Consider the following 15054-nt stretch of genomic DNA (forward strand, 5'->3'; position numbering starts at 1 on the left):
CTTATCCCCGCAGTGACCGAAGAGCCACCCGTCACTAGGTGGCACTCGCAGAGTGGCCGCACTCGGCAGCTCCAACCTCGGGGGGTCTTACTCCCGTTGTCTCGGCAGGGGCTCCGCTGCCCAACGTCCCGGGACGGGCCCCAGGAATCGTCACCCCGAAGGGAACGGCTGCTCTCGGCTGCGGGCGCCGGGGATGGGGGCTCACGGTCAAACTCGGCATTTACCCGGTTAATTCTGTGACAGTGATTTAGGAAGGAACCTGGGAAAATACCTTCTAAAGCATCTTTGATGTTTTTCGTATTTGTCCAGAACAAAACCTTCCCCGGATGTTTAGAGGGGAGGTGAGTGGTTCCCGTTAAAGCCGGACACCCTTTTGGGCTGCCGCAGGTGAGTGGGATGGGTTTGCTCTCCAGATAGAACTGAAAACAAGAGCCTTCTGAGGCAGTGCAGTAGAAAAACACCTGAGTTTATTTTTCATTGAATGACGATCATATTTAAATTTGTAATATTAAAAAAATGGTTAACCAGAAATGATTACATTAAGTAGATCACTTTTGCGCAGAAAATGAGCATAAACAATCTGAAATACTTCTTCCTTGTGAACATTGTACGTGAGCGACAGGGCTGCTGTCAGGAGCACAGTTAAACGTATCGGTGTTAGCGGGGTTGTTGAAGTTGGGATGCTTTGATGGCAGGAAGACAAATGGACAAATGGAAGGACCTTCCCCAGTTGAAGACTTGCCCAGGTTGCTCCGCAGCCCTCCCAGGCGTCGCTGGGCCGCGCGGGAGCCGTTGCTGCTGAGCTCGTAGGCAGCAGTTACGGAAATAGCAGATGGGTCAACAGTTGCTGCTCCTTCAAAGTCATCCAGAAGAAAAATAAAAAAAAGCTTCTCTGAAAGGGCTGAGGCCGATGTTACTCTCCTACCATGGCTTTATGCCAAGAGGCAACGTAAATGGGAAGAGCTGTAATTACCGGAGCTGGACATGGACTATGGCATGGAATGTGGCTGCAGACACCCCTGCTTAACCCGGCTGCTCTGGCTGGAGAAAGGCTTCAACTGTCGTGCCCCTCTGCCCTCGCCATCGTGAGCGGGCACCGACAGAGGAAAGGGAAGGGACCGTGACCCAGTGCTGTAAGAAGAGGAACTGGTGAGGGTTGCCAGGCCTCCCGTGGGCACCCTACGCAGAGCGGTTGCTCCAGAGCAGCACTTGCTCCCCAGCAATGGCTCTTTTTTTTTGCAGTTAAGTCCAAAAAGAGAAATGTTCAGAACCCCTGGGGCAGTAGCATGCTCCTGGGTTGGCAACTGCCTGTCTTGAGAGTATGACTGAAGTGGGGGGTGGGGGTGTGTGTAGTACACGCTTGTTTACTTAAAGATCTTTGAATGAACAGAGCTGAATGTTGCGGGTTTTGTAATGGCTCTGCAGCTCCGGCTTCATCAGTGTCTGCAGCTCGTGGAGGCGCTCCCAGGACTGTGAGAAATCGTCCGGTCCTTCCCCACAGCCGCCGGCGGGGGGGACGCTGGGGTACCCGGGGTGCACCATCAGCTCAATCGTTACCGTCCTGCTCTGTGGCGCCTTGGACGCAAACTCCTCGATGGCAGCGTCGACGGCGCTGCAGATGTTGCCGACAGACATGTTCTTGCCCATGGTACTGAGACCTATGTAAATGTCTGGCCACCTGTAGCCAGAGGAGGAAACACCGACGTTAGTGCCAACGAGGGGGTTATAAAAGAGTGTTGCGTCCAGTGGATCAGGAATCAAAATTTACCTAAAACTTAACATAGAAAAGGGGAGGGGGATTTTAAAACTTTTAACTATAAACAAAAGTAAAACCAGAACTACAAGGCAGTAATGCTTTTTCTTTCCATATTGAAACAGGACACTGTTTAAAGCAGCCCTTGTGCCCCCACCACTTTTATCCTCCTGAACTTTCTGGCAAGCCCCAAAGTGGGAAGAGAGAGGTGGGGCTCCATTCTGAAAAGATGCTGTAAGGAACTGCTAAGATCTCAAAGCCTTACCAAAAAAGGATGAGTAATGCCCGACTTACCTGATTCCGTGCCTTGTAAACACATCCACTGTGTTAAACGAATCCTCTTCAACCCCCAGATAAAAGTCCATCAGGGATGGTGGGATCCAGCCACAGTTATGAAGGCCTGGCTCTATTGGGACACGTGTGTACTGGATCCCGTATTCCTCTAACACCTCTGCGAATACGTGCCTGACCTCTGTAAGCAGAGACAGACGCTTCAGCCAGGAATCAGAAAACCAGCTCCTCCTCTCCCCTGGGAGCTGTGAGCACAGAGAGGACTTTCCAGGTTTAAGAAGATGCAATTCCATTTGGCTGCTCTTCTGCTGACAGAGGCTGGTGTGGAAACAACTGGCAGGATGGAGTTCTAGCACCTGAAAGAGCTGCCAGCTTTCCCAGACTCCATCGTTCCAGCTTAAACTGGCCAGTCTGCGGCTGGCCCTGGTCTGCCTCCTCCAGTGCAGGCAGGAGCGTGGAATTGGGGTGCTGAGGGGAATTACCAGCCCTTGGAGGAAAAGGTGCAGCCTGGGCTGTTTGTGCTGGTAATGACCCAGCTCCTCACGCAGCCACTTTGGGCCCAGGTGGGACCAGTCAAACTGCAATCACACAGCAAGAGTCTTACGGTGAGGTTTATTGCCCCAGAGGAAGCCACGGCCAGGGGAGTCTCCTCAGAGCTGACTCTGGCTCTCACTGCTCAGTACTGGGAGGATGAGGACTCTTCTTACCTGGGAGGACGTGAACATGCTGGTGCCCGTCCATGTGCGGAGGTAGGTGACCTGTCAGCTCACGGAACAGCTCCACCTGGGCCTTTAGCTCCTGCTTCACCTGCAGAGCAGAGAGGGGTCAGAGCAGGACCTGTCAGAGGCTGAGACCTGGGGAGCGGGAGGGGCTGCTGGAGACCCCTCTGGCTGTTGCTGGGGACCTCCCTGGGAGGCACAAGCTGCTGTGATGGATAAACAGACACGTGGCGCTACCCAGAACCTTCCCCAGGGACGAGTCTCGTTATGCTGCTGGTTACGGGGATGGTGCTGATGCTGGGGTTTTCTAAAATATGTAGGTTATTTGAATACCCATTCCCCTTTAAAATGAATGGGGAAATGGGTGCTTGTATCCCATAGAGAGTTTTGATTGCCCAAACACATCCACCCTTGTTCATGGGGCAAAACCAGCATCTCTCTAGAGAACAAAAGCCTCTCCCGAGGTGATGAAAAGCCTACTTAGCACTTCTGGCATTTTGCCTTTACTGATCTCTAGGTTCTTCATAAATACCTGTTCCGGTGCCTCTTCTGCCCCTTCAGACAAGTAGTTACTGGACATTAATGTATGCAGGCACTGGAGCAAGGAATAATGAGCTCTCAAAAGCTGCGGAGCCTTTGGCAGAATTAGGGACAGGACACAGAGAGCCCTCTCCAGCCACCCAGGAGACACAGGGGAGGTTCAGCTCTAAGCTTACACCTGGGGAGGGCCTTCAGCTATTGTATGCAGGCTGATCTGGACGGGGAAAGCAACCTGCATGGCTGTACATGGCTCTCTCCTACCTCTGACATATTCAGGAGACCTTTTGATAGAGCTGTTCTGAACCCCATTTTCCCATGGAAGAATCCATCTTGGTTGAGCAGAGAAGAGTTTGTCTTGAGCACCTCACATACAGGAGAGCCCTCGGAGAGGTTGGCGTGGAGGCCGATTGGGATGTTGTATCTGTAACAGGAATGAAGTATCTGTCAGCTTTGCACCTCTGCCTCCCTTACTGTGGCCAAAGCGGGAGACTGCCGTGAAAGGTCTCAGCTCGTCTGAAAAGTGGTGGTGAGCTCACTGGAGCACATCTTCGTGTCCCTGCTCCTCTAGAAAGCAAAGAAGAACAACAGAAACCAGAGCAGAGTATCTCCAGGTATAACCCTGCACAGGCTGACGAGGGCCTGTCTGGGACTCCCCCAACTCTGTTTTCACCCTGACTCCTGCGGAAGGAGCAGGCGAGAGGTGTCTCGGACTCGATGCAGCGGGGCCTACTTGTATAATTGATGATAAATAAACGTTCATCTGGTTTTCACACGAGGGACCTGAGCACACGGCACGTGCACTAACGCCTTGCTGCTGAAAGAACGGGAGGATGCTGCGTTGGGAGCGGGTGCCCTGAGCGGGCAGCGGATGGCCCGGCAGGGGGGCGTCCCCTCCAGCCTGTGACCTGCTCGAGCCCAAAGGCACGGCGCGGGGGGGCTGTCATTTGTTTTTGGGTTTTGGTTTGGTTTTTTTTAGAAATTTACTTCCAGTTCTTTACCATGTCCCTGGGAAGCTCTGACAGCATTATTTGTACCACAGCACTGCTGTCTGCAGGAAGAAGGATCCATGTGTTACCATGAATCAGCAGATGAAGACCTTTTTTGTGGAGCGCTCTCCTCCCCACGTGTTGTGGGAGGGAAAGATGAACAGCTGAGCCCCTCCGGCGCCTCCCAGGAGCATCGGACGAACCCCCTCCAACAGCGGGCGCCTCAAAGGCTGCAAGGGGGGGCTGTTTCAGGAACAGGCGCGTCCCTCCAACAGCTGTGGGACACGGAGGAGCCAAACTCCCACCGCGGAACCTCGGAGCCACTGCCCCGCCTGCGCTGAAGCCAGCCCCGGAGCTGGGAATGCCCGGAATGTGGAAGTGCAGAGAGAGCTGCCCTTGTTCTCACTGAAAGGGGAGACTCGGACTGTAACATTAGAGCATCCCCCAGAGCTTTGGCCAACACCAGCTGAGTATCTTAATAGTTTTCTCGTAGGGTTAGTCCTGGCTGGTGTGACAGACAGCCCATGCTGAGGCATCTCAGGAGGAACCCTTAGTGTTTAACAGCTGTGGGACACAGGGACTGAAACCAAAACTCAAAATGCAGCATGTGAGAAACTTGCTCAGAAACGCTCATCTGTGGGAGACGCGCAGCATCAGGCGTGCTGGGAAAGCTGGAGAGACACGGGGGGAGCGCAGGGCAGCAGCACGGCAGGGTCCTGCTGCTGGCAGTTTCCTGCACCCAAATGGGATGTAGGAGCCAGATGATGCTCCTGTTCAGCGCCAAACGTCCTGCTGCCTGGTGTTTGTTCCCAACAGCCCTGACGCTGCATGAGCACCTCAAGTCCTAAGTGCAAGGAGATTAAAACATGAGCAAAACTTAAAGCATCATAGTAATTAGCTGGGCTGTGCCTTGGGAGACAGGGCTCCAGCCACACTCTGTCCTGACCAGAGGCTGGGGCTCTAAGACTCAACCAACAGGCTTTTCCCCACTGATGACACACACACTGGACTAACGCCTGCTCCCGAGTGTCTCTCATCACTGAAACGTAGCTCCTGCAACCAAAGAGCAACCCAAGGCATGCTGTGTTGTAAAAAAGGCAGGGAGAAAAGTCAAGTTACAGGAATATCCTGGAAGGTCCTCTTTTTTTTTTCAGAGGGCAGATGATTGCTTCTGCCACACAAACGTACTTTATAGTTGCTCACATAATTTCAAAGACTGTTCAGCATCTGCTGTTTAACTGGCTGAAATACTGAGGCAGAGACGGGTGGCTCAAGCAGCTCATATGGCACGTGATGCCCCACTGGGAACAGCGCAGCTGGTGGGGGCTCAGCCTTGGACCCAGGCCCGTGTCGAGGGGACAGGGTGAGCCTTGCTGGGTACGTCTAACTGCTCCTTCTCCGCCCAGCATCAGAGGACAAGGCTGGCACTGAGCTTCAAGCAACAGTTTAGTTTTGGCAATCAAAGCACCGCTGTAACAGCTACCATTGCCAACCCAAAATGGTGCTAAGGAATCCGCCCGGTCTCTCTAAACTCAGTTTTGGGGGTTGTTTTAAGCAGCAATGACCCTTCTGCAACCTGAGGCCCATGTCGAGGTGTTTACAAGTCTGTCCCACTGTTGTCCCAAAGCCGCTGTCCTGGAGAATGCACAGACATGAAGCAGGATTCAATTCACTCCTGATAAAGCCAAAGTGTCTACGTGTGTGGGCTCTTACAGCAGAAGGAGCATTAGCCCGGGCTGTCTGTGAGCTTGTTGAGGTTCAGGCCAGTAGCTTCTGTGGCCACTAAGGTTATCGAGCCACTTCCACTGCTGAACCCGTGGTTCTTTGCTCAGCATCCCGCGGTGGGGTGGGGAGAAAAAGTCAACGTGCCCAGCCCAGTTATCAAATAGAGGAAATACAACCAGCTGAACTGCTTCCCTTTCAAGTAGCTGCTTGTTTTGCGACACACAGGTCTCTGCTGAAGCAACGGGCTCTCGTGCAGTTGCACTCCCTGTTCACGCCCGAGCAGCTCGGGCTCCCTGCAGGCTGTTACTGACTGAGCCGCCCCCTGAAGCGCCCACCAGCTTTGACCGTTTCAGAGCTCGGAGGGTGAGATGCCCTGGGATGGACTGTGTGCGGTCCCCGCACTCCTGGGAGCAGTGGCTGTGGGAATTAGTGACTCCCTGAGCCAGCCCCGATGGTCCTGCTGCAGGCTGCCTGCCCCGGCACAAGCACGGCACTTGCCCTTTTCCTTGATGGGCAAACAGATCCCACCTTCAGCATCCTGTTTGTATCCTTATCCGGAAAATTGCCGTGCATCAGGTTTCAGCCCAAGTGTGACGCAATTAAAAGCCTCGTGTAAATATCTCTATCTGGACATGCTGCTTCAGAAACCATCCGGACAAAGCAGGGCTGTGCTTTGGGTGAAAAAAACACACTTCTTGGTTTCTCCCTGTTGGCATCTGCATATCCTCCCCCCGCTCCCGGCTTTCACCCTTTAGCAAACTGGTGAGTTCTAACTGTCACAGAGCATCTTGTCTTGCTCCATTACTGCCAAGGACTTATTTCTGCTGGAAGAAACACTCCAAAGCCTCTGCAGTGATAAGAACTGGAACTGTGACATAGCTTAGGGACGGTACTTTCTTTTTAATTACATCTTTGTATCAGCTGAAGCTCCTGTGTCCATGACCTTACATCAGCAAGATGTGCTGCTGCCAGTAAAGTTAATATGATCTAGGATTCTCATTTTAAGGCCTCAGATTGAGCTCCACCCCGAATCCAAGCACAGTTCAGCAGCGGAACCCTCTGCTGTGATTAACAGTCAGATAAAAGGGTGATGAGAAAGCGCGAGAGACTTCTGGATTAGTCAGATGTTGACTGGGTGGGTCAGAATTAAGTCACAATTTACACACACATTTTGCAATTAGTGATGATGGGAAAGGAAGTGAAAACACAGACAGCAATTAAATGTGGTTTTGTTAGATTCTTCTGTTAAATATACCCAGATGTTGTAGAGGCTCCAGCTTTGTGTAGCTGATGTTCAGCATTCAAACAGCAAAAAGCCAGGAAGACTGAGGTTGTGTTCTAAAATATGTCACTCTTCATCAAGCATTTGGATATGATCATCTGGGAAAGGGTCCTAATACTCAGTCACAACTGAGCCGGTTGACAAAAGGGGTGAAAAATACGGGGGCAAACAATACTAGGTCTCTGTATTTCTAAGGAAAAATGAAGGGACCTATTCATTTCAGTTAATAAAACCACCCTTCCAGTCTCTGGAATAATCACCAGGAAGACTGGCTGATGTCAAGGTGGGGCTTGATGAGTAGAAAATCCAGATTCTATGATATGGATAACCAGGAAGTCGCAATCACCCCATAAAGAGAAAAATACTGAGTTACTGAACCCCCCCTCAATGACAGCCTGTCCTCCCACCCGCTGCTCCGTTACGTACCGCTCCAACAGCTGCCATCAACAGGTCTGCCCTTTGGTGGAGACTCAGGCCTCTGCTCAAACTTCTCTTTTGCCTGGAGTGAGTGGGTCCCCTCTTTTAGCCCAGTTGTGACAGTGAGTGAGAAAGGCCCAAGATGCAGAACCCAGATATCAAGGGAAGTAGATTATTTACTGCTGGGTTCAGCTGTTTCGTAATTAGTTTGTGTTAGAGCTGGTAGAAAGATCTGCTGACAACCACCACGTTTCTGCCAAGACTTCTAATTGAAATGCAGGGCAGCAGATGGCATTCCCAGAAGCCTACAGAATTATTGGGAAAATGAAGAGATGAATGAAATTCCAGAGGAACTGTGTTCCTTTCTGAAGGCTGCCAAGCCTGAACATTGCAGGGCAGCATGAGGTGCTTAAGAAGGACTATCCTGCAAGAAAAGTTGTCCTGTTACTAATTAGCTCTGCCTCTGTCCAGTTAACTGAGAACACGGTGAGGAAGGAGCTCAAGACCTGCAGTGACGAGAGGCCATGTCGTGGACAGGTAATCAAGAAACACCCAGAAAATCTCCAGAAGCCACAGAAACAGCCCAGCACTGACGGTCCCAGCACCTCACGTGCAAAAGACCAAGTCCCACAACAGGAATGCACCGCAGGAAAGAAGAAGCTGCTGCTTCAGGCCTCCTCTCTCAGCTGGTGACAGATCAGTCCCCTGCTCACAGCCCTGGTCGCAGCCAAAGGGCCCGCTGTGGGGTTAAGCAGATACGTGCGTGTGTGTAAAAACATATAAAGATATATATATAGTACTTGCTTCACTGGGTGTCAGTGGGGGAAGACAAACATGGGGAGAAAAACCAGGGCAGACTTTCATCCCATAAAACACAAGTGGGACGGGAGACAGCAGGAGAGAAGGAATGGCAGGGGCAGGGCATCAACAACAGCTGTACTTCCCCGTTTTTGCACCACGATGATGAAGAGGACATTTCTAGTAAGTCTGACCTATTAAGACATCTGTGTCTACAGAGACTTTGCTTGAATCTTTGCAATAGAGGAACAGATATCTTGGGGGTGACACAAGAGGGTTTTTTACAAGCACGGGTGCCAATGAAGTGTGCATGCACTCGCAGCACCCGAAGCAGGGCTCACATTGGAACATGACCACCCTTTTCCCCAAACCTGCAAACGCTTCCCCCCGCGTGGGTAGTGCTGGATACAGCTGCAGTGACACAAATGAGGAACTGCAGAACCTGGGCTCTTGACCTTCAGTGCCGCCAGATGTTCCCAATGTCGCCCTGCTTATATTCTCAGAAATAGATTTAAATCCCTTTCATTCACACTTACAATTAAAAACTACCACCCAAAAGAATGAAACTGTAGCAGCAGGTTGCAGCTTCTGCTGTCACTTGCCCTCCAACCCGGCTTCTCAGACCCCATCAGCTGTCACCACAGTGTCGTGACCTGGATTCAAAGATGCTTTTAAACCTCTGATTACACGGCCTACTTTCTGGCTATGGAAATGAGGCCAGGTGGATTCTATATTTAAAAGCCTGCTAAAGAGCACGGCTAAAATAGCTGACAGTGTTACCAGAGCGTTGGGGCTTAAAGGGCTTCACGGTGCCTCCGTGTCTGGGAGAAGTGCTGGCTTTATTTTCTTGTTTTACATTTCATTTGTTACATTTGCTGACAGGACCCTGGGCATCTCGGCAGTGCTGTGTCCTGCTGCCTCTCCCCCTAACACCCCGGAGGTGGTTCCTCCTGCAGGGTTTGTGTGCAATCTCTAACCTCAAGAGAGGAGCAGTTTACCACACACACTGCACCCTGGCTCTCCTGCACCACCCAACACCGAACAAGCCGCAGGCTGCAAGCAATCTCCAGGGACCCCTAAAATCACAGCCAAAGCAGGGAGAGATGCTCAAGGAGAACAAGGACAGTGTGACTTTCATGAAAGTGTCCCCTGCAGCAGCTGTATGTGAAGCATAAGGTCTCGGTTCTTCTAGCACCAGTACAGCTCCTTTCCTTCTCTGCTTTCCTCAACCGTTTCTCAGCCCTGCTGCTCTCCCAGGACATGCTCCCCTTCCAAGTGCCTGCCCACGCTGCAGCTGAAGCATTAGCCGGGTTTTACCTTCTAAATACAAGTAATGCTTCCTGTTAAAGGATTTGCTAGGCTAGTCCATGAGAACGACACGCAGCATTTGATTTGTTACAGAGCCAACTGTGCCAGCAACCTCCCAAAAGTTCCAGCACAAAAGCAAGGGGTAAAGGTGGCAGGTACAAGGCACGTAAAAGATGTTGTCCCTCTCTTTATGTATATGGATTTTACAAATGGATTTATCAACCCTAGAATTCCTAGAAATATTGAGGTGCTTTTTTAAAAGGTTTCTGGGGTGGAGAATTTTTCCACTGCCCAGATTTATAACTTAGCCCTTGCAGAATCCCACCTTTCCCCGATTCTGCAGTGAACCTGGCTCACCCTGTGTCCAGCCTGGCTGAAACGCACTAAATTAAATGAGATTGAAAGATTTGTGCTTTTATGCTCTATTAGTTTTGGGGGCAACAGCTCGGTCTGGGTATACAGTGCGGACTTCTATTTTGATGGTCCATCTTTTAGAAGCGTGGGAAAGTCCAACAATCCCAAACTCTGTTAGTCAAATTGTGTAAGCAGCTTTCTGTCCCAAGGGAAAAAAAGGTGCAGGGCAGTGGCTGATACCAGAGAAAGAGCCATGACAGGGGCTGGCAGGTCACTGGCTGTGCCATGAAGAGTCTTAGTAAGTATGCCTGGAATCCATTTTTCTTAGACCAGCCTGGGCTACGATACAGTGTTTATACTGGGGCTACAAAATACTAAATTTTACAGGTTTGGCTTTCCGTGGAGAGCCTGTGGAGGCTGTCCCCAAAGGAGCTAAAGAAAGTAGCTTACCTCCTTGCCAGCTGGGCTGCATCTGCTGCAGCACTTCCGTTGACTAGAAGGGACACGTTGGACACCGCACCGGCCAGGAAACAGTCCACGATGCCTTGGTTTCTCCGGGGACAATAGCCAAAGTCATCTCCAGTTACTATGAGCTTCACCTGGAGCATCCTCAGCGGTCATCCCTAGCAAAGAAGCGAAGGAGAGAAAAACCGGGAGGATCAGCGGATCGCAGGCCAACAGGAAAAGCCGGGCTCGGCAGGGGGAACCCCGCCGTGACTCAGCCCGACCGGCTCCTGCTCGCCCTCGCGGTCCCGCACAGCAGCCGATGGCGTGGGGCCGCCCCGCTCCCGCCGAACCGGCCCTTCCCCGGGGGGTCCCCGGCGCCCCCCCCCCCGCCCCGGGGAGCAGAGCCTGCCCGGGCGCGGTGCGGCGGTAGCCGGGAGCGGGCAGCAGGTCGGGGCTCGGGCCGGTTCAACCGGCTGAGGGTGCGCCAGGGCTCAAATTCCATCCCCGGCTCCACGCCCTCGCCCGCGGTGCCCGGTGAAACGGCACCGGTGCGAAGCGCCCGAGGCAGCCCCGCCGTCACCGATTCCCGGCCCCATCCAGCGCCCTGGGGAGGGCCGGCCCCGCGTCCCCGGGGAGAACGAGAGCGGAGCGGCCTCCGCCGGAGCCCCCGGCGGTGCGTACCTCCGCTCCTCCCCGCTGCCGGGGCCGCCGCCGCCCCGGGGGGATGCTGGCCGCGGCGACGGAGCTCTGCCCGCGCCGCGCATCCCCCTCCCCGGTGCAGCCCCGGCCCGAGCTCACCGCGGGCGGCCCCGCCGCAGGGCCCGGGCCCGCTGCAGCGCCCGGCGCCTCCGCAGCCGCGGGCACCGGGGCGGCCCCTGGCGGCGGCGGGGCTCCGGCGCGGCCGGGCTCGCTCGGCGGCGGCGGGGACTCCGCCGGCCCCGGTGCCCCCCCCCGCGCTGAGCAGCGCAGGGACGGGGCTCCTCTGCTGCGGGCGCCCCCGGTGAGAGCCGCGTCGGTAACGGCGGGGGGGGGGAAGCGGTACGTGTCCTTTGGCTGCTCCAGAGCAGAGCCGCTCATCCCGACACGCCGCCAACGCCGACCCCTCGGCCCGGGAGCCCCACGGGAGCCACCGGCGGGTGTTCCCCGCACCTCGGTGTGCCGGCAGCGTGAGCCCGGGGGGAGCGGCGCTGCGGGGTACGGCCCGCCCTGACCTCCCCACAGCTCCCGGTGCGGCGCTGGGGAAGGGCAGGGAGAAGGGAGAGAGCTCCAGGTGCTGTCGCTCCCGGGGGGGTGTACGCCAGTTCTCCACCAGGCTGCATGGAAAATCCTGTTTGTCCTGGCCTTGAAGAGCTTTTTCTTAACTGCAGGAAAGCTACTCTTGATCTACCAGAACGAAAGTGAAAGCGCTGAGGAGGCTAAACATGCTGAGTGGGAGGTGTTACCAGCCTGCATTTTTTACCTGTGGAAGGAGAAGATGAAGTTCTATCAAAGTAGAATTCACCCCTTCTTGGTCTGTAATGTTATCCCAAAATATTCACCCCCTCCTGCTGTTGCAGGAGAAACAACAAACTGATGTTTGGGGCAGGGAGAGAGTGATAGTTCAGGAAGAGCTAGGGTGACGTGTCCGTGGCGTTTCAGAGCAGGTATTTGTGCAACTGCTACTTGTTTCCCCCCTGGGAGATGAGCCTCAAGCCTGCCCACGTTCCCCCACGGCTTCACTTACTGGTGGGGGCTATTCCTGTAACAGATGAAGTCAGCACAACTCTGAAGTAATGTCATGAATCAAATCCAAGTCCCTCCTGCCTTTGCCAATGCAAACCCTGGGGTTTCCTGCCTCTTCCTAGTACTGTCAGTGCTGCTTGTCCCTGCGCAGGTGAGAGGCGCTGCATAAGGATCTTAGACAAAGCTTGGCTTCTCAGCCTTCTTAACCTTAGTATGTATTTAATGCTATTAACAGCAACATCCTTCTTAAATACTGAATGCAGTTCCTGGAGGCTTTTCTTTTCTGACTTCATTCCTGTTTATCCAACTCTCCTTCCTGTGACTGGAAGCAAAAACTCCCCAGCAGGAGAATCTTGCCCCTGTGCCACATCCCCTTGGATCCCAGCTCGATGCTTGCTCCCTGCACACCCCAGCTGGCGGCCAAAACAGCCGGTGCAGCCAGTCCCGGCACCGTCCGGAGGAAAGTCCCTCAGCGATTCAGCCTGCGGCTGAAGGGCAGGGCAGGCTTCTTCTGGCTGGTCTCTCCTCCTCAATGAATGAATGAATGAAAATATTGGCCAGCGTTTCTGGTGGAGCTGCATATGCCAGGACATCTATTAAGCACAGGCTGCATCTTCCAGCCTAACTGAAACAAAGCAAAGCCCTGCCGTATCCGAGCCGCAGGAGCCAGTGGGAGCTCTCTCCAACCTCAAGAGCTTCACTGTTTTTGAGCTTGAATTTCTTTCCCTGAACTTTGAGTTATTCAGTAGGGGATTTAGAGGTTTCCTGTGTTTCACAAAAGCATTTCCTAACAATTAATGCTTCCAAGAAGCCATCTGTTGACATATTGACATTAAAAAAGTATTTTCTTTTTCTTGTTCCCTTGGCCGCAGTGAGTTAGTTCATTTAGGATTACAATGATAGCACAGTAGGACTTGGTTTCTCTTTTCCTTGCATGAAATTTTGTTGAAAGTGTGAATTGTAAAAGACGTTTGAATGAGACAAAGTAAAATCTATTTTTTAAATGAAAGTTAACATTTTCTTCTCTTCCCCAGCCTCAAATATTTACAAAATCTTGGAAGTTCAGGGGCTCCTGTAGAAACGCTTAAATTAAAGTCTTTTCATCTCTCTACTGAGGCCGGTTTTCAGAGGAAACATGACATTTGTGTTCATGCTCTTGGTGCCCAACTCAGCCTCCTCTCAGTGGCAGTGGGACACCTTGGCCAATGCCAACCTCCTCTGCCGCAGAGATGGAGGTTCTGCAACGAGCCAGTGCAGTGTGTGGCTCCCAGGCCGCAGAGACCCGCAAAGGACCCAAAGTGGTCCCTAGCCCCGGTACAAACCGGCTGGCCAGGGCAGGAGGGCACCGCGGGGAGGCCCAGCATGGGGAGGGGAGGGGAGGGGAGGGCTTTTGCAGAGGTCGGAGATAGCCGACATGCAGGAGTGCTGTTGGGCTGTGTGTTCATTAGCCGCAGTTTTCAGCATCTGAGCTGGGTGAACCTGAATGGAAGTGAGGAAACGCAACTAGGAGGAAGCTGAAATCCTGCAGGTGCCGGATTTCCTGACGCTCACGCACAGGATCAGCGTTCGGTGAGACAGAAAAGCGGGTTTCCTCGATCTTTCACGATACTTCTGTGCTGCCTGGGGCCAAGACAGGGATGAGGGTGCAGGCCAGTGCTCCGAGGGCACCGGGTGAGGGTGCAGCCCCGCCGTGGGGCACGGCTCGCCGGGCGGTATCCCCGCCCTGCCCGCTCCGCGCTTCTCGCCCGCCCGCACAACTCCCGCCGTGACGCACGCGCCCGCCCGCACCACAACTCCCGGCGTGCCGCGCGGCGGGGGCGGCCGTTGCGCGCGCTGGCGCGGTATTCTCTGGGTAGTGGCGGGCGGCGCCATTTTGTGCTGAGGGCGGGGGTCCCTCCCGGTGCAGCCGGCAGTGACGATACGGAGAGGCCTCAGGAGCAGCACGTCCCCTATGCCCTCCCGCCCCGCCGCTGAGCACTCCTCCGGCTGTGGGGCCGCCCCGCCGAGGGGTGTGACGGCGAGGGAGGGTCGCCCCAGAGGCGGCTCCTGGACCCAGCAGGGAGTTCCTTCTGCAAAGGAGCTAGTGTTCCCAAAGAGAACATTGGGAACTCCTCAACAGCATTACTGCGCTTGTAAATTAACCTGGTAGATCACTTACAGCGATTGTTGTCGTCTCCCAGCATCAGTGAGAGCACCTGGAAAATGCCAGCTGATTGAATGGCAATGGAGGATAATTCTTGTGGAGCTCTGAGGGGAGAGTCCATCTTCCCAAGGGTTGGCATCGGTCAGGAGAGTGGCTGAGCGATGCTGGCAGTGTCACCGGCACATCCCAGGGCTCTACAGAACTTTCAGGGAAGTCCTTCCTTCCTCAAAGACTAGAAACAAAAGACAGCAGTAAAAAATACATCAACTCTTCTCCCCCAAATGAAAAATTCTGCCATTTAAATATATATATGCTAATACTTTTTTTTTGTCATATGTCTTCTGCTTATTTACTTACTCTGCTTATTCTTACATTATGGTTATATCTACTGAATGCAAAAATCTGAATAGTTGGTTTGAGGTCTCTAGTCCTTAAACAACGTGGGCTAAATGATAAGAAACTGAAATTCTATACATTTTTGGCAAGCCATCTTTTTTGTCATTCCGATTTCTCCCTGGTGACGGCATGTTACTGTTGTTACTAGTGCTGTTTGTATGACGCGTGGGGGC

General features: G+C 53.3%; 1 protein-coding gene across 1 annotated transcript; it reads right to left on the reverse strand.

The window, feature by feature from the left end:
* Positions 1-447: 447 nt before the first annotated feature.
* YDJC (YdjC chitooligosaccharide deacetylase homolog) lies at positions 448-10982 on the reverse strand. Its single transcript, XM_074159893.1, has 5 exons — positions 10624-10982; positions 3565-3724; positions 2752-2851; positions 2048-2225; positions 448-1678 (listed from the first exon to the last, which is right to left on the reverse strand). Exons 1-5 carry the CDS (start codon positions 10779-10781, stop codon positions 1369-1371), a joined length of 906 nt encoding a protein of 301 aa, XP_074015994.1. The 5' UTR covers positions 10782-10982; the 3' UTR covers positions 448-1368.
* Positions 10983-15054: the final 4072 nt, after the last annotated feature.

Source organism: Numenius arquata, chromosome 16, assembly GCF_964106895.1.
Source record: "Numenius arquata chromosome 16, bNumArq3.hap1.1, whole genome shotgun sequence".
NCBI lineage: Eukaryota > Metazoa > Chordata > Aves > Charadriiformes > Scolopacidae > Numenius > Numenius arquata.